The sequence below is a fragment of the Arthrobotrys flagrans genome (assembly GCF_004000055.1).
Source record: "Arthrobotrys flagrans strain CBS H-5679 chromosome Unknown unitig_15, whole genome shotgun sequence".
Taxonomy (NCBI): Eukaryota; Fungi; Ascomycota; class Orbiliomycetes; order Orbiliales; family Orbiliaceae; genus Arthrobotrys; species Arthrobotrys flagrans.
In genome coordinates this window covers 933,284-956,951 of record NW_027137545.1, presented here as the reverse complement: position 1 = coordinate 956,951, position 23,668 = coordinate 933,284, and the positions used below count along the sequence as shown (strand labels likewise).

General features: G+C 47.3%; 8 protein-coding genes across 8 annotated transcripts; 6 read left to right on the top strand and 2 right to left on the bottom strand.

Moving 5' to 3' along the window:
- Nucleotides 1–267: 267 nt before the first annotated feature.
- On the top strand, nt 268–1,700 carry DFL_000232 (uncharacterized protein; the record flags this gene model as incomplete). The annotated part of the gene is made up of 6 exons (XM_067631088.1): nt 268–356; nt 418–702; nt 788–1,146; nt 1,214–1,368; nt 1,424–1,515; nt 1,571–1,700. The coding sequence occupies 6 exons, from the start codon at nt 268–270 to the stop codon at nt 1,698–1,700; spliced, it is 1,110 nt and encodes a 369-aa protein (XP_067494759.1).
- Nucleotides 1,701–2,140: 440 nt separating this feature from the next.
- On the top strand, nt 2,141–3,109 carry DFL_000231 (uncharacterized protein; the record flags this gene model as incomplete). Its single annotated transcript, XM_067631077.1, has 5 exons — nt 2,141–2,158; nt 2,215–2,255; nt 2,332–2,667; nt 2,753–2,913; nt 2,967–3,109. The coding sequence occupies 5 exons, from the start codon at nt 2,141–2,143 to the stop codon at nt 3,107–3,109; spliced, it is 699 nt and encodes a 232-aa protein (XP_067494758.1).
- Nucleotides 3,110–3,340: 231 nt separating this feature from the next.
- Nucleotides 3,341–4,646, bottom strand: DFL_000230 (uncharacterized protein; the record flags this gene model as incomplete). Its single annotated transcript, XM_067631065.1, has 3 exons — nt 3,341–3,523; nt 3,591–4,472; nt 4,548–4,646. The coding sequence occupies 3 exons, from the start codon at nt 4,644–4,646 to the stop codon at nt 3,341–3,343; spliced, it is 1,164 nt and encodes a 387-aa protein (XP_067494757.1).
- Nucleotides 4,647–8,684: 4,038 nt separating this feature from the next.
- DFL_000229 (uncharacterized protein) lies at nt 8,685–10,021 on the top strand (the record flags this gene model as incomplete). The annotated part of the gene is made up of 3 exons (XM_067631052.1): nt 8,685–8,736; nt 8,805–9,666; nt 9,742–10,021. 3 exons carry the CDS (start codon nt 8,685–8,687, stop codon nt 10,019–10,021), a joined length of 1,194 nt encoding a protein of 397 aa, XP_067494756.1.
- A 2,685-nt stretch (nt 10,022–12,706) lies between these two features.
- Nucleotides 12,707–13,761, top strand: DFL_000228 (uncharacterized protein; the record flags this gene model as incomplete). Its single annotated transcript, XM_067631041.1, has 2 exons — nt 12,707–12,747; nt 12,834–13,761. 2 exons carry the CDS (start codon nt 12,707–12,709, stop codon nt 13,759–13,761), a joined length of 969 nt encoding a protein of 322 aa, XP_067494755.1.
- Nucleotides 13,762–17,726: 3,965 nt separating this feature from the next.
- On the bottom strand, nt 17,727–18,321 carry DFL_000227 (uncharacterized protein; the record flags this gene model as incomplete). The annotated part of the gene is made up of 4 exons (XM_067631030.1): nt 17,727–17,813; nt 17,867–17,920; nt 18,021–18,129; nt 18,203–18,321. 4 exons carry the CDS (start codon nt 18,319–18,321, stop codon nt 17,727–17,729), a joined length of 369 nt encoding a protein of 122 aa, XP_067494754.1.
- A 1,044-nt stretch (nt 18,322–19,365) lies between these two features.
- DFL_000226 (uncharacterized protein) lies at nt 19,366–21,058 on the top strand (the record flags this gene model as incomplete). The annotated part of the gene is made up of 4 exons (XM_067631019.1): nt 19,366–19,434; nt 19,639–19,715; nt 19,794–20,311; nt 20,376–21,058. The coding sequence occupies 4 exons, from the start codon at nt 19,366–19,368 to the stop codon at nt 21,056–21,058; spliced, it is 1,347 nt and encodes a 448-aa protein (XP_067494753.1).
- A 428-nt stretch (nt 21,059–21,486) lies between these two features.
- DFL_000225 (uncharacterized protein) lies at nt 21,487–23,504 on the top strand (the record flags this gene model as incomplete). Its single annotated transcript, XM_067631008.1, has 5 exons — nt 21,487–21,685; nt 21,904–22,377; nt 22,438–23,165; nt 23,237–23,335; nt 23,409–23,504. The coding sequence occupies 5 exons, from the start codon at nt 21,487–21,489 to the stop codon at nt 23,502–23,504; spliced, it is 1,596 nt and encodes a 531-aa protein (XP_067494752.1).
- Between the last annotated feature and the right edge of the window lie 164 nt (nt 23,505–23,668).

Genomic DNA, 23,668 nt, shown 5'->3' with positions numbered 1-23,668 from the left:
AACAAAATGTCTCTGCTTCGACGAGCTCAGAAGCCAACAGAAGGCCAGCCGATAACGGCATTTTGGCCGAAATCCAACGCCCTGCTGCATGGGTCTGAGTAATTAGTGGGTCTTGATTCGTTATACGCTGCACCAGGCTGTTCCTTGGGGCCAAGGGCTTCGGATGTAGGATATAATACTCGCATGAAGACGACTAAATTTTATTCTTATATTCGGGACTCATCCGAAGTCACTTGTGCGATTGTATGTTTTAATATCTTATTCACGATGTTGACTCTGCAGTCTGCGGACGTATGTAAGCGCGTGTGGAACAGGACAGGGTTAAGTTTGTGCCTCGGCCTCGTTTTTCATTCTTGGTTGGTTTTCTTCAAATTCTGGCACGCGAACCATAACACCAACATCTCACCGGCACAGCAGCAGCAATTGGACGCCGTCCTCGTGCGCATGCATGATGCTGAGGCAGAGACCCCTTCTGCAGATTCTGCAGCACCGACCTAGCTGTTTCCAAGTATCGCCGCGAGCACCATTCACCGCCAATGCCCAGTTGAAGATATATGAGGTATTGGCCCTCAAGGGCGCACGGCGTAATATCACAACCAATGGATTGAATACTACCCAGAATCACCTAAGCAAACTGCGATCGCAGACATGCGCCAGGTTTCCATTTCTGCTTTGTTACCAGGTTGCTTTGTTTCATAGTACGTATGTGGATGACCTATAATAAGATATATGGCAGAGGCGGTCCCAAACTAGCCATTGGAAAAAAAGATATTGATACTTCACGTAGATGTTTGAAGGCTTCACAATCCGATCCCCAAAAGCCATCGTCCGCAGATACCCCCGTTAAGAAACGTCGTCGTATCCTACCGTATATTTCGGAGAGGGAAAATATCACCAATATCCCAAATATCTTGACGGTTACTCGACTCGTCGCTGCCCCGGTAATCGGGTACCTCATCCTCCACGATCATCATGCATGGGCCTTAGGTCTATTGGCTTACGCTAGTTTAACGGATCTTGTGGACGGATATGTTGCTAGACGATGGAATCTACAGACTGTCATCGGGACCGTCCTAGATCCATTGGCCGATAAGTTGCTCATGACAATCTTAACCGTTTGTTTGGCCGTGAAGGGGGCCTTGCCGAGTTAGTCGGTCTTTTGTCAGAACCTGGGGTTTGGAATGTATACTGACGGAAAGCTGGATTCAAATAGTATGGATTGCGGGGTTAATATTGGGTAAAGACGCAGGGTTGGGTGTTGCAGCAATATACTATCGGTGGATATCATTACCGCCACCGAAGACGTTCTGGCGATACTGGGACTTCTCGTTACCTAGTGCGGAGGTTAAACCGACTACCATCAGCAAGGTATTTCTCACTTTTAACCAGGAGTCCCAGGCTATATACTAACAAGGTAAAACAGTACAATACCGCATTACAGTTACTTCTGCTGATGGCTGCAACCGCTGAGCCACTGGTCGCAATTGATATATCCACTGCTATGGCAGGCCTTGAGTGAGTAGCCTCCAGAATAGTACTACAATAATGCATTATACTGACGAGGGCATAGATATACCGTGGGGACAACTACGGTATGGAGCGGATTATCCTACGTTTACAACAAGGATGCTGTAAGAATACTTCCAAGAAAAGAAGAACCACTACAATCTGAAAAGGACGAAGACAAAAAACCAATGTAGACAACGGCGCCAGGGTTTGTACATGTACAATACTATCTGGATATCAAAAAAAAAAAAAAAACTGTTATGAGCCAAATGTATAATTACGATAGAGCCAAAGCGGCCGACTGCCAGAAGCTCAGTCACGAGTGTGACACACAACCCGTGTCTGTTGCATGTAACTGCAGCATCAGATCTCTCGGAGATTAAAGATCTAGGCTTTGATTGGAAACTTCAACCAGATGGCGGGGTAGATAGGCTGCAGCCATATGTGTTGCATGTTAGACAGGCTGTTGTCGGTTAGCAAAGGACGGACGGGAAGCTTTGGGCGGGAACTTGACGATTTCCCCCCTTCGCCTTCCAAAACATTATCTCCTTTAGATTCCAAGAGCATTTGGGATTTTTTGTTATCTTTCTTCTTTAGAGTAGCTACTACTTAAATATCGGTATCACGCATCGCAATGGCCGCAACTTTAAGGGTACGCTATCGCCAACCATGATTGACCGCCGCGGTATGCTAATGCTCAGGTCATAGTCCCGCTGTTCAAAAGTCTTGGCAATCGGCCGTAACTATGCGCATGTCCCCCCATCCTCTCTCCTGCTGGATGGCATAGCCCGACTGACATGCTGAATATATGTATATAAAAAATAGTGACCATATCGCCGAGCTCAACAATGCCCGTCCAAAGCAGCCGTTCTTCTTCTTGAAGCCTCCATCTTCAATTCTTGAACCCAACGGTGGACCCGTCCTCTGCCCGAAGGGTGTCAATCTCCATTACGAAGTCGAATTGGGGCTTGTGATGCGAAAGAAACTTACGGATTTCAACGAACATGATGTCAAGGGTGCGCTCGACGCTATTGAGGGGTATGTGGTTGGCATTGATATGACGGCCAGGAATGTACAGGATGAGGCGAAGAAGAAGGGGTTGCCGTGGTCGACGGCCAAAGGGTTTGATACCTTTACTGTCCTGAGCAGGTTTATTCCCAGGTAAAGAGTCCTTGTTTTGCTCTTCCTCTTCCTTTGAAGGAAACGGTTGCCAATTTTCGATACTAATGTGGGAGGGATTTTATAGAACCAAGATTCCGGATCCGCACGAAGCGGAGTTGTACCTTTCCATCAACGATGCTATCAAGCAGCAGGATTCAACCAACTTGATGTTGTTCAGGATCCCGAGGATATTGGCCCATCTTTCCCAGATCATGACTATTGAAGAGGGCGATGTTGTTTTGACGGGTAAGTCGGCCACGATACTTAAAGGACTACGTATCATCCTAATGTTAGTTTAGGAACCCCGAAGGGCGTTGGTCCAGTGAAGGTCGGCGAGACTATGAAGGCCGGTATTAGGATCGGTGGAGTCGAGATTGATGAGGGTAAAATCAACGTGGATGTTGTAGAGCGATCCGGACCTTACCTCTTCAAGGAGACATAGATCAAGTTGGTGGCATAGATATTCAAGACATTTCTTAGCAACCATGATTGAAAAGAGAAAATGCTCGCGTGAGCAATTTGTATATTCAGAAGACTGTGGGGTCTGGTTAACAACGAACAAGCGGGCACGTGCAAAGGACGTTGTAGGCAAAAGAGTAGCCAATCAAATCGAAATCGCAAAGGAGTATTCAGAGCAATTCCATTCATACAGGGCGTAAAAAAACCCCGACACTCAAACCCGACAGACGACCTCAAGCCCTTCAGCATTCCAGGGATAGTCGCCTTCTTCGGTTCCAGAGTACCATCCCTCATCAATCAACTCTCGCTCGGTTTCAATCCAATAATTACTTTTCCCGGCTTCCCCACTTTTGACATCAAAATCACCGAGCCGAGCTTGGACACCAGTCGGTGATACCTAAGCATTGCACCTAAACTCAGTATTTTGTTCTTCGAGTTGGTTTACGGGAAAAGATGGCTCTTACCTTGACATAAAATGTGCAGTCTCGCAAAGTCATTGCCGTCAGGAACTCTTTCGATTTATGGTCTGCATTTAAAATTCCCTTCGGGTCGAGAGACGCCTGAAGCTCCTTCAAGATAAAAAGCTGGGGACAGCCCATCAACGCTGCTGTGACTCTATCCACGAGCTTCTCGTCTTCACACCTTGGGTGCTGTAGAATCCTCCTAACAGCATTCCTTGCCCTCTTCCGGTCTTCGGAGACGAGGTCGAAGGGACAGAGGCCATTCCATTCGGCATGTTTGCCCTTCTTGATAGCTCTACTATATTTCCTCAATCGCAATGCACAAGTTCTGCACCGTTTCCAGTTCTCAGGAGCGTTTGGGGATTGCACCAACCACTTCGCCTTAAATTCCAAGAGGAATTCACCAAGAGAGGTGTTTGGAGTCATATCCTCGAGTAAAAAGGCATAGCCCTCCTCCATCTGCTGCTCACTCGGGCGTGGGTCTCCAGCCAAGTACAGATGTTGACGGTGAGTTGGGCGGACCCCAGATTTCTCGAGATGGTGCAGAGTATCGTTCGCACGCACAACTAGCGTTGGAGGCAGCTTTACCAATTCCTGGCCAACCATTACTCCCGGAGGAAACAAAGGTATAATCACGGAGGAAAGGTACTCGTACGCCAACAAGTTTGATTCTGATGAAGGAAGGCATTTCCGAAGGCGGAGTAGAAGGTGACTGTAGTCTGTAGTGGGGGCATCGGCGCCATTGGATTTGGTGGTACCGTTTTCCTTGCCGATATCGATATCGATATCAACCTCCGACGGTGGAGGGGTAGACCCGGAGTACTCCCCGATAACGGTTGGGGGCGGGGTTAGTTGCTCATCAGGTAATGAGATACGCCAGATGACCTTTCTCCGCAGAGTTAGTAACCTCGCTCGCAAGCTTTGCAGGAGATAAGTTTTCATCGATATGATCGAACTCACATTAGCTGCGCCTTCAGCGACGTACTTCAAGGCAAGCCCGTCAGGAAGGACGGGGACTGATGGTTCGGCATGTGATCTTGTCGCCTGAATGGTAGACATCTTGACAACGACGTCTCGAAGATGACTCGCTGATGTTTTTTCATCTACGTATATTTGGAGGGTTGACCAGCGACGAGGATTCGGGGCAGGAATGTCGTCGTCCTAGCAAATAGGTTGGTCGGGTCGGTTGCGTTCGTCGAGTTTCTTGCCCTTTGCGGTGTGAGGTTGTCACTGCGGTTGTCAACGGAAAGGTAGAACTGTAATACGCACAGAAGGTGGTCCAAGGACCAGTTGAATGGATCGAAGGGACTTGGGCGGCATGGCGATGCCTGTTGGGCAGGGCCTCATTATATACTTCAAGCAGGTAGGTATCCCCCAAATCGAAAAAGCAGGAAGGGTCAACGTAATCGTGAGCGGGATGGGAGCAGAATGTTGGAGCAATTTAGCGCGGTCAAATTCGATGAGCTCGGCCTGCATCCTGCATCCTATTCCGTGTCGGCCTTCCCATTCGTCCCAGCGCAAAGAAATCAAGCTTTTCTTTGCCTCGAGAGGCACGCCTTTTTAACTTCTCAGCCCCACCTGGTCTGCCTCGGTCTGTTCGGTGCCGATTGGTGATTTGTGGATGGGGTTATCGATACGCGTTCACAGCGCTGCTTTCGTTTTTGAGCTTGAACTCTTTGAGTAATTAATTACTTAAGTATGCATATAAGAAGTCAATCCTTAAGGATATTAGGTGGCCAGCTGGTGAAGAGTTCGGATCTCCTGCCGGCGCGGCGAACAGAACCCAACTGGGATTGTGACCAGGTCTGTGACTGGGTTATAGTGGGACCAGATCTATATAATGCACATCTGCAGCTGCAAGCTGATGTGAATCAAGCCAACCCCCCCGACAGTCGGGCAAGCCCACGATAGCTATCATAACATGACCTAGGCTTTGTCGCCTTGCGGCCGGATTTAACTTCACTTGGAATGACCGAGCACAAGGCAAACAGGGCTGTGCTTGAGGTTGAATCCTCCGTCGAGGGGGGGGGGGGAAACATTATGGGCGGTTCAGAGGGGGTGGTATGTGATAGCTGTAAATGTGCATATGCGGGAGCTGCACCGATTGAATCTAGCTAGACCTGACCAGTTGCGGCTTCTATCCAAGGTCTTTTTATATTATATGCCGACTTCTGCCAGGTTACTATTAATATAAGATATTTGATATTCCCTAGCAGTGGCTTCCTTTGTTATCAAGTCTGAGGTCATGAGCGAACGAACACTGGCTGACAGTCTGATACTCCGATATACCTATATTGATGTCCCGTACCAGTATCAATATTGTACCAGGGCTGGTACAACGAACAAAGTACTCCACCCGACATTGATGTTGGTCGACCCCGCACCGTAGTGGTATTTTCATCGAAGCAACATATTACACAATCGTACATACGCTCACAAGCGCCTATGTTGATAACATCTCACTTTTTCCCCTTTCGTTAGCAGCTTGTTTGCATCTTGGCTTTGGCTTGTAGCTGCAAAGTGCTCGGTTCCCACGAGCCGAAAGACTGTAGATGCCGTTATAGGCAATATCTCCACATCTGGTATGCATATGCTTACGTATGTAAGCGAACTTGGATTCAGAAACTCAAGCTCCAATATAGTACCAACGGCCGATATACATATTTAGATGTAAGCGACGAGACCTTACAAGGTCATACTTAAATACTTCTTAGTGGTCCCCGATGTTGGTTTGTTGGTTCGAGGCCAACCATTTCCATTTATATACATGTAGTGCATGTATTCCATAGCCCTAGCCTCGGTGTCGTCACATATCTTTAGTCTACTACAGACTTCTCCATACACACTCTCTCATACACAAATACCTAAGTACTTAGGTATCCTAACAATTGGCTTCATCAAGGTTTGTCTATTGTTTCCCCACTAACTTCCTCTGCGGATCGATAGGTCAGGAAACCGAAGCTTGATTTTGTCCCACGATTGTTTCTTTTTTCTTCATATCTTTTCTCCTTTTTCTTCCAGAACAAAGATCCCACCTGCCTTTCGCGGTGACGGGTGATTATCGGGTGTTGTTGCGCAAATTTCTAGACACAACAGGCATGTAAAGGACAAGCATGTACCTCATCCAAAAAATTGAATCAATGGTGCAAAGTGTCCATGCCGTTCCAGGTAGCTAAGGTTTTTGGGACCATCCCATTCATTGTCTACTATGGATGTATGTGCTCGCTCAAAACAATCATAATTTTGTGTCACGGCTGTGAATTTAAAGTGTTTTTTTTACTTGCTTTCTTTCGTTTTGTTTTGAAGGCGGTAGGTTAGTTTTGTCGACACCGCAGCCACACTGGGGTTTGATTGGGCAAGGAGTCCACGAAATTGGTGTAATTTTTCGGTATTTTAACTCTCCGTGATCGAAAGCAGTGGGTGAGTGTTCGGGTGAGTGCCATAACTGCCGCCAACTGAATTTTCCAAAGGGAGTAGAGAGAAAAGGAGAGAGAAAAAACAAGAGAGGCTTGCTGTGTAGAATTCAATCGGGCTGCTGTAGACGAATAGCATAGGCTAGTCTACCATCGATGGTTTTTTGCATGTTTTATTTAGCTGCAAGTGCTGCGCAATAGATATTAAGTTGTTTTGAACTGACGTCGGTCTATACATGCACCGTTCGAATAAGCCCCTGATGCTTCCTAGAATGTCATTCTCGGAGCACAGAAATGGAGATTTCCTGAGACTGCATGCGCGGCACATGCACATGTGCTCCTTACCGTACACAGTATGGACTGGCCGGGCTTTACGGACTACCAGTTAGTTACTGCATGGAAGAAACGTCAATACCAGCAGCCATGTCTCCCCCCTGTGCCCCCTTCGACCCCGGCATTAGCCAAATTTCTTCAGTCTTGGCCAACACAACCTGTACCTGCTTTCCAATAGTTATCGACCAATGGAGGCCCAATCTGCCCAATCTTGCCTGTGGATCTTCGCTCTTGCCTCCCCTAACCAAACCGATTTGGTTTCATTTCTGGGCACCAGTGCTTCCATGCTTCGCTCACTCAAATCCTTTTTAACCCCCAAGCGTTACAGAACTTCCGCTCTCTTCCTCTCCTCTTCCCCCATCTATTTTGTTTTGTAGCCCTGAGGTCGTTATTCTCGCCTCCTTCTTCGACACTCGTTCCCTGACTTTCTTTCCGGCTTCTTCGTCCTTCATTAGTATACTTTGTTTAATCAGAACTCCGACTACATCCTTCCAACAATCCAGATCCATCCAACTCTACAGTATCATTCATCCTTTCTAAATGTAAGTCAGAAAAACATGTCTTTTATTTTTTCTCTCGTCCCTTCCATCCGTCGTCCAGCAGAGGTTACGTACATACCTACACGCCTCTGTTTTTTCTTCCATTCTTTCGGTCGACGGGGTTCAATGGTTCTTCGGCATCGAGCGGGTTCTGTTGGCGCGTGTCGACTTCTATGACCGGCATCAGGGGGGACTGAGGAAGACGGGAATCGATAAATTTTTGACGGCATGCGATGGGAATAACGGCAATAAGACAGGACGGACACCATGGGTTCCGAAACGCGACCTTTTTTCCTCAACATCGTCGAAAAAAAAAAAAAAAAAAAAAAACAACTTTGCTATTTTGGCCATCCATCCGTCTTGTCATTTCTTGTCATTGTCTTCGCTCTGAACGGCAGAGGTGTATGATGGTATGATGTTGTATCATACATACACACAAATGGGCTATGGAGTGATCGGCTGCTCTCGTGTTGATGTCTTCCATGTCGCAACACGCAACCAACGTTCCGGTCGATCCATTGCGCTGGGAGACCTGTTGCCTTGTCGACGTAGTCATTTCTCTCTTGATATTCGGCGCATTATTTCTACCTCTCTTCCCTCATGCGCCATCCCATCACCACCGCCCATTCCTCCCTTCGTCTTCTCCTCCCTTTTCTCCCCTACCTATCTCCTCTCCCTTACCCGGCGTCATCCCCTTCTTGACCTATTGGTGTTAGTCTTATAAGCTTCAATTGCTTTCCTTGCAGGCATCAACTGAAGTCGAAACATCCTACTAACATTACATCACATTAGATTAAATAGTAATATCGAAAATGTTGGGAAAGCTTCTTATTACCTCACTCGCCGTTATGGGCGCGGCTAACGGTAAGTCGACAATAATTCATTCTACCATTAGTTGCGACAGTCGAACATCCACTAACATTTATCCATAGCCCAACGTAATCCGTGCAGTGCCACATCCACAACGGTCGAGTCCCAAGCTGATCTCGATGCTCTCCAATCCTGCACCACCCTTGCAGGTGATTTGGTCCTTGGGACCAATCTTGTCATCGCCACCATCAACGGTATTAGAACTATCAGGGGTGACTTGATTGCCGCCAACTGCGTCGACCTCCAGCAGCTCACTGCCCCAGAGCTCTCATCAATCGAGGGCAAGTTCAACATGACCTCGTTGACCGTTCTCAACCAGCTCAACTTCAACTCCCTGCGCAGTGTTGGAGAGATCTACTGGCAGACACTCCCAGCTCTTAGCAACTTGGGATTGGCCGCTCAGGTCACCCAGGCTGCTAGAGTCACCATCACCGACACCATCCTTGAATCCCTCTCGGGCATTAATCTCGTCACCACGCAGCGATTCAACATCAACAACAATAGATACCTTAAGGAGGTCAAAGTCCAGCTCACCAACATCACAGACAGCTTGGCAATCGAGTTCAATAGCCCTTCAGTCGAAGCTAGCTTCCCTAACCTCACATGGGCCAACAATGCCACATTCCGATCTTGCGGTAGCGTCGAGCTTCCTTCTCTCGCCGTCGTAAACGGCTCCCTCGGATTCTTCGAGAACACGATTGAAACCTTGTCGGCGCCTAAGCTGACCGCTGTCGGCACTGGCACGGAAGGTGGCGACATAACATTCGCCAACAACGATGCTCTCGTGAATGTTAGCATGCCACAGTTGCAGACCATCTTTGGTACTCTTCAATTCGTCAATGACTCCAACGTTAAGGAGATTACCGGTTTCCCTGAGCTGTCGGTTGTCCATGGCTCCATCGATATCAGCGGTGACTTCGAGAAGTAAGATACACTAGCCCAATCCTGAAATACAATGACGTTGTGCAAGGGTAACTGTTTACTAACTTAATCCATTAGTGCTACCTTCCCATCTATCAGGGATATTCGCGGTGGATTCAACTTGCAGACGACTGCCGAGTTCGACTGCTCCGAAGAATTCGACAGGTATGAGGGTAGCATCGTCAAAGGAAAGTACGTCTGCGAGGGCGTCGTCACCAACCCAGGTACCGAGGGTACCGATCCAACTAAGAACGGAGGAAGCGGTAGCAACAAGAAGAGCTCCGCCGGCAAGTTTACCGTCAACAAATCCTTCGCCGCCCTTCCCGCCCTCGCCCTCTTTGCCGCTTTCGTCCTGTAAATACAACGCATTTGCATTCTTGTTTTTCCTCCCTATGCCATGTGTTTTTATTTGGGATTATGGGATCATCTTGTTGTCCTCGCTATTACCGTCGAAGGGTGCAGGTACCTGCATGGTCCTTTGTGCCCTTTCTCTTTCCTTAAATACTTCCATGACAGATAGAATCCTTTGAATAATGGCTGTTGGTTTCCTAAACCTGGACCGCAAATTGCTCCCTCGGTAGTATAACATTTGCGAATTCCCGTTCTTAATTCAAAAGCTTACATGTATGCATCGTTTTTTATTTTTGCATACAACGACTCTTTTTAACCTTTGCAACAGCACATAATGAAACCCGGCCCCCTTACTTCTCCTTTTTAGTCTTGCTTCGTTTTTGTTCCTTATGGTTTATGTACATTGTTTACTTCTTTTCTGTTTTTGCTCTCCGGGGTTTTCTTCAGTACATCAGACGGTTTGCTTTAAGGCTGCCATGTCGGTTTTTCTTCTTCTACTTCTACTTCTACTTCTACTTCTTTAGTTAATATTTTGGCCGTATATTTTTTTAAGTAATGTCAATTTAATCAAGTAATTTCCTACGACTCAAGCCCATATGCAGGTCGTTCGATCCCCATATCTCGATAATTGTTTTTCCCGCCACGGACATATTCTGGATGCCTTGGACAATGTTCGTCCGACCTGATAATTAAAGTCGACAACATAGTGAAGTCTATGGAAGAACCGATGTTTTCCTACTCGGCCATACACATTCATGTGCCGCCAGACGGGCAATACGTTGATACGAGGACCGTCCAGCCACGATCATGGTACAAGTGGATCGATATCGAAACGGCCTAGAAGTATCAGAGTAATACCAGAGGAACGCAATGACCCTCTCTGGCTGCGCAATGATGGCAACTTTTTCTAATGCACTTCAAACCTTGCGGGATGGCGGCGAAGACACCTCTGTCCACGCGGACCCTGGAATTCCAAAAGGAGCGAACACCTGAGCCTTATGTTTCGTAACGATTCGGATTTCACGACTCAAATGCTTCGATTCCTGGTCTAGCCTCTGCCAAGCGCCTATCAATATCAGAAGCGCTAGGCCGACCACCTCTAACGGGAGCGAAAATATGTAGTCAGATCTCTTTCCCTACGCCGCTTTATTTCGTCCCAGCAGATGAAGTTGCTGGACAATATCGCAGCCGGAAACCCCCCCCCAAAAAAAAAAAGGTATAGACCTACCAATACGTGTTTGAAAATTCCAAAGCACGAAGAAATCGGTGGTCTAGACATCGTCTCCAACACGTCGTCCTTCGACCAGGTCCCGAATGCTGAAACCCCAAATTCGAAGCTGGCGTGACATCGACGCACATATTGGATCTGACACTTCCTGCAGATGGGACGCACGATCTGGTGTCACACCAGAATCGGAGCATATGCTGAAAAGCGAGCAGGCCGTAAAAGAGACATTCATTCGCATGCAACACGCCCGCGCCACTACAAATTTGACGATGGTACTACCCGAAAAACATGTAATATCATCGGTCTCAGAGAGGGGAGCATGCCAATTTGCATTTTGATGTGCTTGTATAGTGGTGACTCTTGTAATTTATCCTATTTGGGGAGAGCCATGGTTTGACAATATCATATCCAGATGACATGCATCTTAAGGAGACAGCCAACAATCAGAGATGAACTTATTATACGTCTCAAGTTTCCGCAAGCTATGCGAGTCCGGACAGCCATCTTTCTTCCTTGGGCATGAAGGATTGGCACCGCAATTCACACCCTTGTTGGAATCGAGTTTGTCCGGTAGAGCACCTTGCATAAGAGCTTCTGCCCAACAAGCAAGGGGTGAACCGTCAGTGAATACTTCTGCGACTGGCAACAATAACAGGTCCATGGTGCCGTTGTTCGTCAATCCTACATCTCTCCCAGGGCAAATCTATCAGGTTGGTTACACATGGTCGAACTCTCATCTGTGCTCCCTGGGTCCCGAAGATCGCAGCTGTTAACTTAACTTGCGTCCTCCAAGTGGTATTCCTGCAGGAACTTTGATGCCCTCTCACCGGATTCACCTTGATTTCTTTTTCCTCTGAACGTTATTGTTTAACTCTCATTATTCACGCCCCTCTCTCTTCTCCATCTCCGGCCTTTGCGCAATGGAAAATGCGGGAACGATTTCTGATGAGAGCTGCTATTTACTTGTACCGATATTACTTTTGTGGTGATATCAAAACAGGGTGCTGGTGCCTGATTCACCCGCTGTCACCCCAAGGTGATAAAGCGATGGCGGTCTGCATCGTCTCTGGCAGACCCTTCTAGATTCACGAATAATCTGGACATTCTACCACTCTCCCCTCTTGATTTTTTTTCTCTAGTTATTCCGTCAATCCATCTGGCCGCTTGTTTTATCTGGACATATTTTTGCACATACCATTCTTTAGCCACCTCAGACCTCAGACGAGCGAGTTACCCTACCTACCACCCGATCTGACCTCCAAAGGGCTGGCGGCATATACGTAGCTCGCCTTCTAGTTAGTGCATACGCACCTACGGAAGAGACGATATAAAATATACTTCCTGGCACATTTTCTTGTTGACCCTCAGACCCGTTCCTCTTAATTTCCGCAGTGACACTTCCCAAACGAAGAATTCTCCGGTCGAACTTGTTAATTACACCAAACCCCAGATTTTATCATCATCATGGCATTCCAACAGGAGTCCAACGCAAGTTTCATGCTCCCGTAAGTTATATTACTTCTAATTCGTGCTAATATCGACTGCACATTTCATCTCGTACCAGTTTGTTGATGTGTATCTATTGGTGTAGACCTTGCAAAGATATTATCAGAGAAGCAGTGGCTGGCAGCATATGCGGCATCTTTAATGGCCAGGAACAAAAGGATTCCGCCTCCGCCTCCGTCGAGAGCAGCCCTGACCAAGTTTACCGGGCCATGGCGAACCAGGAACAATCTCGTGGGGAATATTCAAGACTACGGTCATCTTGTGCACAGAGCATCAGTAACTCATCAAGCTCCCCAGTATCGATGGTATCTCCAAAAATATCGTCGTTCTCGAGATTGGCAGCAAATAGGAGAGACTGTTCTGCTACCCAGTATCATCTCTACAAGAAAGACAATTGTGCATACCCAATCAACCATAACGGTTTACCGTTACCAGCATTGAAGACATCTTTCGACCAAAGAAATGTAGCGGGTGCTCCTCGCTCACCTCCAAATACAAGGAAGGGCTCATTTGCTGCTTCTGATTCCTCTTCATCTTTTGGTCGAGCGGGATTTGTCTTTGGCGAAGAGGATATCGTAACCACGCCTCTCACACCTCTTACACAGCACTCAGATGAGACACACGCCATTAAGGAAGAGACCATGATGTTCGAATCCCCTCTTGTCCAACGCTACCAGCAAATCCAAGAAAATACGAAAGGCAGCAGACAATCCGCTGAGTTGGCAAAGGCCGCCCGTCGAAGAAAGGCACATTTACAGTCAGAGCAACGACGACGGGAGCATATCAAAGATGGCATGGGCCGACTCGTCCAAATCGTCCCAGCATGTCAAGAGAGCCGTGACACTAAAGGAATCTCGAAGGCAGCAATCCTAAAGTACGCTTACGAGTACATTTACCACCTTCGCACCGAGATTCAAGGGTTAAGGCAGGTGAATTCGAACAAAGATCGAGAGATCGCAGAGCTACGCAGACGCTTGGGTTACCCTAGTGTCCCGCCAGCACATTGGGGATAAATTATAAGCTGGCGCCGGACGCTTCGCTCTCCATCGCTCTTACTCTCTAAGATATCCAGCAAGCTACATTCTCACATCCATCGGCCGTTCCTTGGGGGGATAACTATTTCATTTGTCTATTTCTTACTTGGCGGAATTCTTCTTTTCGGTGTCATATTGGTGGTTCCTAAAAAATATTCCAATTGGTTCGGCGTTGGCGGCGTCAGAAATCTTTATTTCTTTACAGGTTCATCTATGTTTTAATATCTGCTTTGCAGGTGTTCATTGACTGTTTGGGTTGGTTTGGTTTCCCTGCGATATCGATACTCATCCAGTACGCATTGTAATGTCTGTCCATATCTTTCATACCTATCACCTTCCCATCATCCAGCATTCCTCTTTATGAAGACTGAGATACAATGTCTATCCCCTCACTTTCTTTCGAATTTTTACCACTCACCCTCCGGATTAATGGTAGGGAAACATAAACCTAAATTATAATCCAAGAGCCCAGCTCCGATGTACAGTTGCAGGGCAACCATCAATTTTCCTTTCAATATCTCGAGCCAAATCGCTAGTTCACCCACTTGTGCCAACGTATGTACATAAACCATCACACCTGCAAGATCAATTAAGAAAAAAATAAATAAATAAAAAAGAATTTACTTGGCCACCCGCATTCCTAAGCCTCTTTGGTGGAGAGAGGAGGGCCCTCTAACTAGGCATCCACTTTTTCTTCTTCTCCAATTATGTGCGCGTCATGTCTTATGTGCAAAATGTTTCCTTTTCTCATCCGCACTGTTCGCGTGAATGACATGGGTCCTCTTTGCTTCTAAAGCTTTGTCCACCGACTACATTCTTCGGCGATTTCCTTGATTCCATACGAATCGGATATTTATTTGGGTCGACGGGAAGGCCTGGTCGCTTGGTAAGCAAGCCCTTACAGGGCGATAATTGAAATTCTTTTGGTAAATTTAAAGGTCTTAGTGGTGAGGGGTTGGGGGTGTAGCCTAGTTAACCCATTATACATTCCCTTGGTTCGAGGAAGGACTCGAGGGCCTTCTGCCTTTGAGGAGTTGGTTATTCTGCAAGGGTTTCGTCGTTTCTTTCTTTCTTTCTTCAAAGCTTTCTTTCTTTCTTCAAAGCTTTCTTTAAACTGTAATTACTGACTCTTTTTAGGATTTCTAGAGTAACGTACCTCCATTTTGGGATGGGTTGATGTTTAACGCCATGAAGACTTCGCAGTTTTTGACAAGATTGGTCGTGATCTGCGGTATAGAAGCTCCTTTGCTCTTCCTTCTGGGAAATGCACTGGCGATGGAACCCATGACTTCCGTGAAAGTTGGTTGCTTCTGTTATATGCACATATCTAGCTCGTGGTAGATACATCTTGTCGATATAATCATGTATCTGTTTACCTTCTTTCCTAAGTGTATACGAGAGTACTCGAATCGTGAATAAAGTTCTATTCGATCGTCTGCATAGTTGTAACAGACCCACACGTCTCTTGCTGCATGTTGTAATTAACATCCATCCATCTACTCGTTCGATACTTACCGCACCGGGTGGTTAATCCTTAATCCTGCACTGTGAACTGTTTTCTTTCTTTCTTTCTTTCTTTCCTTTAAAAGAAAGCTATTAAATACGATGCAGGGTTTTTTTCCCATCCCCATCGAGAGGGACCCATCCCCTCAGGATGCGGGAATTGGTGAAGAATATAGAACAAGATAGGACCGGGGGGTGGTCTAGATTCTTGCTGGAGACATTCCCAACTGCAAGTTGATCATTCGTGCATGGCTGCAGATGTCATGCTTTGAAGTTTGTGCCATACCGTTGGCCGAAGGTAGGGGGAGGGTAAGGCAAGTTTGCGAGGTTCGGTCCTCGTGCTCGTAACTACGGTGTTACGCTCGCCTCAAGGTAGGGCGAAGGATGCATTGCTTTGGCGATGCATCGACGGCAAGGGGAGGAGGATACGGGTTCAACTGCCTAACGAAATGGTATTTGGAAGGATCCCGGACTCGGCTATAGAGCAAGCAAGATATGACATGCACACACTCCATGTCTCTCGATCGATCGCAGACAGCTTAACGGATAGTATTTCGCCACGGTACAAGGACATGAAGTCTTTAATCGTTAACAACAAGAAGTGCAAATGACTCGACTGAGGCAAAAAAAAAAAAAAAAAAAGAGGAAAAGAGAGAAAACGGCTGTGTCAAACGGTAGGGAACAGGATTCTAGGTAAACGCCCCCTCTTGCAAATCTTGTACGAGCAGGTGGTTTTCAGGTTGCGGAAATGACTTGCAAATAACAGAATGGTTCTCTGCGTACTCCCTTCCATGTGTAACAACGGCTCATGATCAGAAACGACACCGGAGCCTTCCCCAAAGTTCACAGGACAGGATTTTTGCGAGCAGTGGTGTATAGATTAAGCTTCCTAGTGTGTCTTCCACGGACCTTGGTGTCGTCTGAGGGACGCCAGACGGAGATAAGATTTTTCTTTTACAGGGACTTCAATATATACATCGAGGCGTGTTGCCAACGCTGAGTATGAGTGTATAAAGTCTCGATTTCTCTTAACGGCTGGCACAAAAACAGAGGTTTCTTTCTTAGTCACAAAGGGACAAGGGACAGCTGGAAGATGCCTGGATTAGATTACGGTCCGATCTTGGAAATACCGTAGTGGAATATCCGACGGTTTGGGATCATGCCGACTGTATTTGCGTAAATTGCGTTGTCCTCCCCGTCTCTTGGTTGGTGATTTGCTTTTGAATCTTCCATCACAGGGTTAATACATAAAATACGGTTATGGGTACCCAATCGGCTAGAATTATAGGCGGCGATGAGGCTATTACCTTTTTGTTTTCGGCCTTTGTCTTTCAGCCAGCTGCATAGTTGCAGCAGTCGCTCCGTATAGGGCCCGTCAGAATACAACAGCTGCATTGGGCTTTCTGTGTTGTCGGTGGACTGACAAATAATCAGCGAGGTCTGGTTTCGAATCCAAGCGAGGTCAAATTCAGACCCGTCGAATCGTTTCAACTCCGGGCGTCTAGTGCGAAAAAAAGGACCGCAGTACGCCCGACAATCAGCATCGACGGGAATAGGGCCCAGAAAATCACTTCGCTGGAATCAAAGGTGTGAGAGTGTTAGACAAAATCGCCAAGTTCAGAGAATTGTAGACAGAATAACCAGAGCACCCGAGGTAATTCCACTCCACTGGTTCCTGCCGGATTTAGATATCAACATCATAATTTCCCCGTTAAGTTCTACGTTTTATTCAACTTATCGTTTATTTATACAAAGGCTAAGAACCCAAGGTATATTGCAGTTTGCGTCCCAGCTGTGAGAAAGAAACTCGAAGAGATGTCACAGAATCGTTTTTCACCAAAGGTAAGTCGAAAATCCGGCATCCCACGCGGGTCGTGTGTGATGTCGAGTCGCTGAACATGGACCGCACGAAATAGGCATTTACTATGCCATTGGCAGCATTCACGATGGCTGGATTACTGTTTGTATACACACGCAGCTCTATACGGATGGCAAGGCAGAATGCCCAAATGGAGCGGGAAGCGTTAAGTGAGTATCCTTTTTGGAGGAGAGGGCTGTAGTTTTACGACATTGACTAGTGATATACGAAGGGACACGGACAAATAACCCCGAACCATCGGATAGGAGAGTGGAATAATGGGCTCCCGAATGGTATATATATATGAATGGATGGGATGTTAATGTGTAACCATCCAATGACAGTATTCGGATGTCAGAGGGGTCGCGATGTATGCCGTAGTAACTATTCCACATTCCTTACGCTGTGCACTGATAATCGAGGTAGATGTTAAAAGGTGTATGGTATGTTTTGGGTGCCAGTGGGGTTTCTTTTATAAAAGACAAGCTGCTTTATCGATGAACTGTACAAATATCGAAATGGGGGGTTGGGTTTTATACAAATGCGGTATGACGTAGAGCCAAAACCCTCGTTCGCTCGTTCTCTATTTTCTGGTCAAGGCGTCGAACATCTTGCGTTCAGATTCTTCCTTCTCGATTTCCTCGATATAGGGAGATAGGTATGGCACGTCCTTTGTAATGTGTGAGCAGATGTTAACGTATGTTACTTTTGAACGGAACACACCTCTTCAGCTTTGATCCATTCTTCCTTGGGCAACAGAGTATGTGTAACAGAGCACTAAGTATAGTCGGTAATATTAGCAATTGATTCGATCATACATAGGTAGTCGGCGTCCGCCGGGTTCTTCGGAGGGGACGAGGGTTTATCCGATCCTTACCTGAAGGGCTCGCCGTATTCTGAAGGCACGGTCGTAGGCAAGTCTCGGAGGCAATCGCTTCAATGCTAGCTGGACGGTATGTGACTCCTCACGTAGAAGATCCTCGTACCTAAGTAGATAGACATCTTGTTAGTCGCAATGGTCGAGGCTATATCTTTTTAAGATGTGGTTTCCTTCCGTACATGAGCCCGACTTTCCGATAACCGGCAAGGTCGCAGTACCGGTCGGCAATCGGCTTGATGAAGTTGAAAAGCTTTGGACGGGCGATGATGTAGTTGGTAATCTTCTTTACGGCGACCATTGTGGCGAGAGAACTGGCATAAGCTGGGGAGGGGCTGTCGGTCTGGGAAGAGGGGGGAAGAGGGAGGGAGGGAGGTTAGGCTTGTTGCGGGTGAACGGCGTCTGAGGTTTGTACATGTATAAAAGAGGTTTCTGTTTTCGGTGCCAAAATGTACGCAGAAATTAAACATCATCTGATTGGTACGGGAATGGCTCGTGATTATGTAATCACCCATTCGTTCTCTCATGTCTTCCGGCTGCATGTACTTAATTATAATAAGTGCCCGATATAAAACAGGACGTAGTGCCTGCTTGGGTAAAAGTACTACCAAGAAGTACCACGGAAGTTGTATGAAGTTATACTTATACTTACTTGCGTACTTACGTCCCTACTCATGGCCTGCTACTGTACTATATACACGACGATGCGGTTGATATAGGCTTTTCATTTTCATTTTCATTTTCATAAATTTCCTTCATTTTCTTTGGCTCTCAACGATGCAATACAACATGATATTATGGAAACCCGCGACGGTTCACTTTTCTGCTTCGCATGACATGACCCGGCTGAAGAGAAAGGATTGATTGATTGATTACAATTGATACCTACCAAAGTGGAATATAAGTCTTAACCAAAGAACTTCACTACCTTTTATATGAAATAATAACTCAACCCTGTATCTGTTAATTATTTCTCTGGCCTGGTCTTCCTGCCTCCTGGTCCGGGTTTTGCCTCGGTCTCTTTCTCTCTTTCGCTCTTCCCCAACATCCCACATCTTTTGGCTCTGCCTAGCAACTGTCTCAAAGCCCCTCCCTCACTCACCGTCTGCGACTGAATTCTGAATCGAGGGCCCGTCGCTGTCACCGTCGCCGCCACCACCAAGGTGACTGCCCCGCGGCAACCATCGCGCTTCACGTCCATTTACTCTTCACGTACTCCACTCTTACTCCACTCCACTTACTTTCTACCATTTACTACTGAGTACTTACATACACCACCATATAAAAATCACTATATACCGACCTCTCTATAAAATAGATAGCGTCACGGCATAGCTATAAAGCGATGCAAACAAGACGGCGCCCAAAGACCTCTCGAACCTACCCTCAAGCAGAAACTGTCCATCTTCTAAGGGTTAGAGCGAGACGACATACATCATCGCCATTCTCCACTGGACGGCTTCTAAACTTCTTTCCATCTCGATCCAGGCCATCCAAGATTGAACCTTGATACACCACCCGATCGAAATCTTCGTTTGCTGTTTCACTTCACGCACCCTCTCGGGTGGATTGCATGCCGTCGTACGTCTGACCTGCAGAGTACGAAACCCGCGGCTAGCGTTTTGCCCGATTCCTCCCGGAAAAGAAACCGTTAATTCCACTGGTGTACAACGACACGATTGTGACTGAATGTATGTATGTACCGTCAAATCCCGAGGGTGTTCTTATCCGCCCCCGTGACGAATTTGACTGACCGAGTTATCTGTCCGTTAGAATGGAACGTTCAACGGACGCATGTCTGTCGTTTCCTGAAGGACATGGTCCCGTGTTATCCCGTGATCAGACCGATAGCAGTTCGGAGTCTGGGAAGTACTGGTCCCAGTCGACCGACCAGCGTGAAAATGAGAACCTACCACCCGTTCTACCCAAAGGCCCTCCGAATTTTCATCCGACACCTGCTTTCATCCACGCCTTTTCTGGTGCCACGGCTGGTTTCGCCTCGGGCATAGTAACATGCCCCCTTGACGTCATCAAAACAAAGCTTCAGGCCCAAGGAGGCTTTGCACCTGTCCCTGCTCCCGCGGGCGGTAGAGCAGCTGGTGCTTTAAATCTCCACACGACCCCTTCGGCAAATTACAAGGGCCTGGTTGGAACGGCGAGGATCATTTGGAGAGAAGATGGATTTGTTGGGTTTTATAGAGGCCTAGGCCCTATCATTCTAGGCTACCTCCCGACATGGGCTGTCTATTTCACCGTCTACGAGAAAGCTAAGAAGGTCTTGAAAGTAGAAGGTATTGTTCGAAAATTTAACAATCAAATTTATACGGGAACTCGAAATTTCTAACAAAAGCATAGAGAGCAAGAGCCCCTGGCTCACGCATATAGTCTCTGCAATGATTGCCGGAGGGTGCTCCACCATCTGCACAAATCCAATATGGGTTATCAAGACCCGTCTGATGTCACAAGCTCACCAAAACACCACGACGCACCAAGCTCCCTGGCAATACAGGTCTACCCTAGATGCTGCAAAGACCATGTACCGAGTCGAAGGCCTCGGAGCCTTCTATTCCGGGTTAGCACCGGCCTTGCTCGGGTTGAGTCATGTCGCTGTTCAGTTCCCCCTGTACGAAGAGTTCAAAAGAATGTTTAGGGAATCGGAAACCTGGAATAGTGAGAAAGGTGAATTTTACAACCTGACCGGAATTCTTGCTGCCAGTATTCTCAGCAAGATTTGCGCCAGTTCCGCCACTTACCCTCACGAAGTCATCCGAACCCGCATGCAAACTCAACGTCGTGTTAACGGTGAGGGCAAGTCGTCTAGAGAACCGTTTGTCCCACGCTACCAAGGGGTTATACATGCGGTTAAAACGGTCTATAAGGAAGAGGGGTGGAGAGCCTTTTATACAGGAATGGGTACCAACATGGTTCGAGCCGTCCCGGCCTCCGCTATGACCCTCCTAACCTACGAGTTCATGGTAAAGGAGATGTTATTTGGCCACCCGGCGAGGGGTGGCAGGCGAAGCGAGGACAAAATGTAAATCGGGGGCTTGATCTCGCTCTCGCTCTTGTAATTTATTATTTTCTAGGGGACATAAAGTCGTGGTTTTTTACGCACGACTCATTGTACATTTGCACGTGTACATAGACGACTACACGTCGTGGGCTTTTTTTTTTTTTTTGGTTAAGCAGGTTGCCGAAGCGGACATGTTAGCATTGCTTTTGGATACTCTTATTGTTAATAGTAAATAAATGATCATGGAATAATCTCTGAAGAATTTCATGCACTTTTATATTCACATCAGGGTGGTTTGTTCCTGGGCTGGGCAGCCCGCAGCTCCACATCTCCAACGGCCATCGCTTGGCACGCGACCTTACAGTCCTTCGGAAGACCAGCCCTCTCCAAACGTACTCCGGACACCGAAACAGAACAACCAGGTCGAACTTCGTATACCACCTCCAAACAATAATGGCGTCGAATACCGGTAGGGGGATGGCATCCCTCTATGCAGAACTCCTAGAACCGAAATTCGCAAAACCCGACCAGGCCTCCACGATATCCAAATCACCCGTGATATTTGCTCCCGGCGCCACCCAGTCATCTCCAAACGATACGGCAAGCGGCAGCGACCAACTTGCATCTGCGAAGAAGCAGGTATCTTCAGCTGGTATTCATGCATAACATCCGTTCACTTGATTTCACCACACAGGCACCTCCTTCCCCGTCTTGCGACGTGCGGCTCGTCACTGATGGGTGCGAGACTCATGGGAGGGTTGAAGTTGCTTACTGGTCCTTTTTTTTTTCTTTTGAAATCTTCCTTCGATACGATCAATAGCTAAAACTTTTTGTCACCGCCTTCTTCCACATGAGGTTTCTGAGCAACAGCTTTAAGATTCCAACCGATACCACGTAGGCCGCAGCCGAACCAACAGAAGACCGTCAAAAGAGTTGGAGTAAACGCATTCGCGAAGCAACCGAAATCCGACGCGCCGGGTGATCACAATCAGGAATCGGCTCCGGCCTCGAGCACGACGACAGCAGCTACACGTGCGCCCGTAGTCAAAAGCACACTCGAGGATTGGGCGACAAATGACGACGACGACGTCAATGGGTTTTACGCATCACGGCAGAGGGGTGGTAGAAAGAGAAGAAAGAAGAACAAGGAGAAAGGTCTCGAGAAAACGGCACAGAGTTGGGATGATATCTACGACCCTTCGAGACCCAATCAATACGAAGACTATAAAGATAGTGAGGAGAAGGACCAGGAAATGCGGGATTGGCGCGACAGGCTTTATGGTAGACGGCAAGCTTTCAGTTCAGATGAATCTGACGATGAGCAAGTACGATTTTCCGGGAAAGGTACGTATCCCCTATTCGGCCATCTTTGGTGGTCTTATATCTGATATTGTGTATCTTCAGGCTTTGCGCCCCCAGCAAGCTTCGGGTTCGCCCCCCCTCCCGACTTGGACCAACAATCTGCACCGGAGCCTCGGAACGAACCAGCTCCTATGCTGGATGCCGCTACCGGCGATGAGATTTGGATGATGAGAGCGAGGATGACACAAGCGGCGTCGGCGCCGACTTGTAACGCTTCGATTGATTTGCAAGATTGCGAGCCGCCGCCGCCGCCCGAAGAAATCAGCGACCGACCATCGATGTCTATGGCGGCAATTGGATCTTCAAATACACATAGTGCTACGATATCAAGGGCCCCGATTATTTATAGCCTGCCGCCTGCACCACCGGATCTTGGCCAAGATGGCGATTTTGACCAGTCCGAGGCATTCGATGATGACAACGAAGATATTCCTTCCGAGTCGGCGCAAGAGTCAGATGCCCCCAGATCTACCAGGCCAGGCCAGAAGGGGTTCGCGGAAAGGTTGATGTCAAAGTATGGGTGGACAAAAGGTAGTGGTCTCGGTGCCAATTCCTCCGGGATGGTCCATGCCCTTCAAGTCAAAGCCAACAAGGGCAAAGACGCAAAAGGGGTAGGGAAAATCTTGGACAAGAACAAAAAACGGAGCGACGATGGGGGCAAATTTGGTAAAATGAGCGAGGTCGTGGTCTTGCATAAGATGGTCGACGGGCTTGAGGGTGAAGACCCCGCTGTCCTGATGCAAGAGATAGGGGACGAATGCTCCGAAAAGGTAATAGTATAATTGTATTTATTATCTTTTAACCAAGGGGAGATTTTTTGGCTGACATGCATCATACACAGTACGGACGAATCGAGAGGGTTCACATTGTTCACAAACAGTCAGAGAACGCACCCTCTAAAGTGTTTGTGCAGTTCACAAGCCAGCTATCAGCCCTCAGAGTAAGTCTGCAGATGTTTATAGGGGTTCCCCCGGAAAGAGAGTTTAGTGCTAAACCTAATTTGTGGCGACTAGGCCGTAAACGCTTTGGAAGGGCGAATGTTCAACGGGAATACCATCGAGGCGAGATTTTTCGATGCGGACGAGTTTGAGGCCTGGCTTCGTAATTAAATAACCATTGCTTTGTTTGTCCCAAGTCCTTAGCGATATGAGCTAGCTAGCAAGAGACCATAATGCAAAATATGTGTACATGTACATACTTACTCGAGTATCGTTTGAATTCGCCGTCATAGAAAGGTCTTTGAAAGCCTCGATATCAATATCCAAGACGTCCA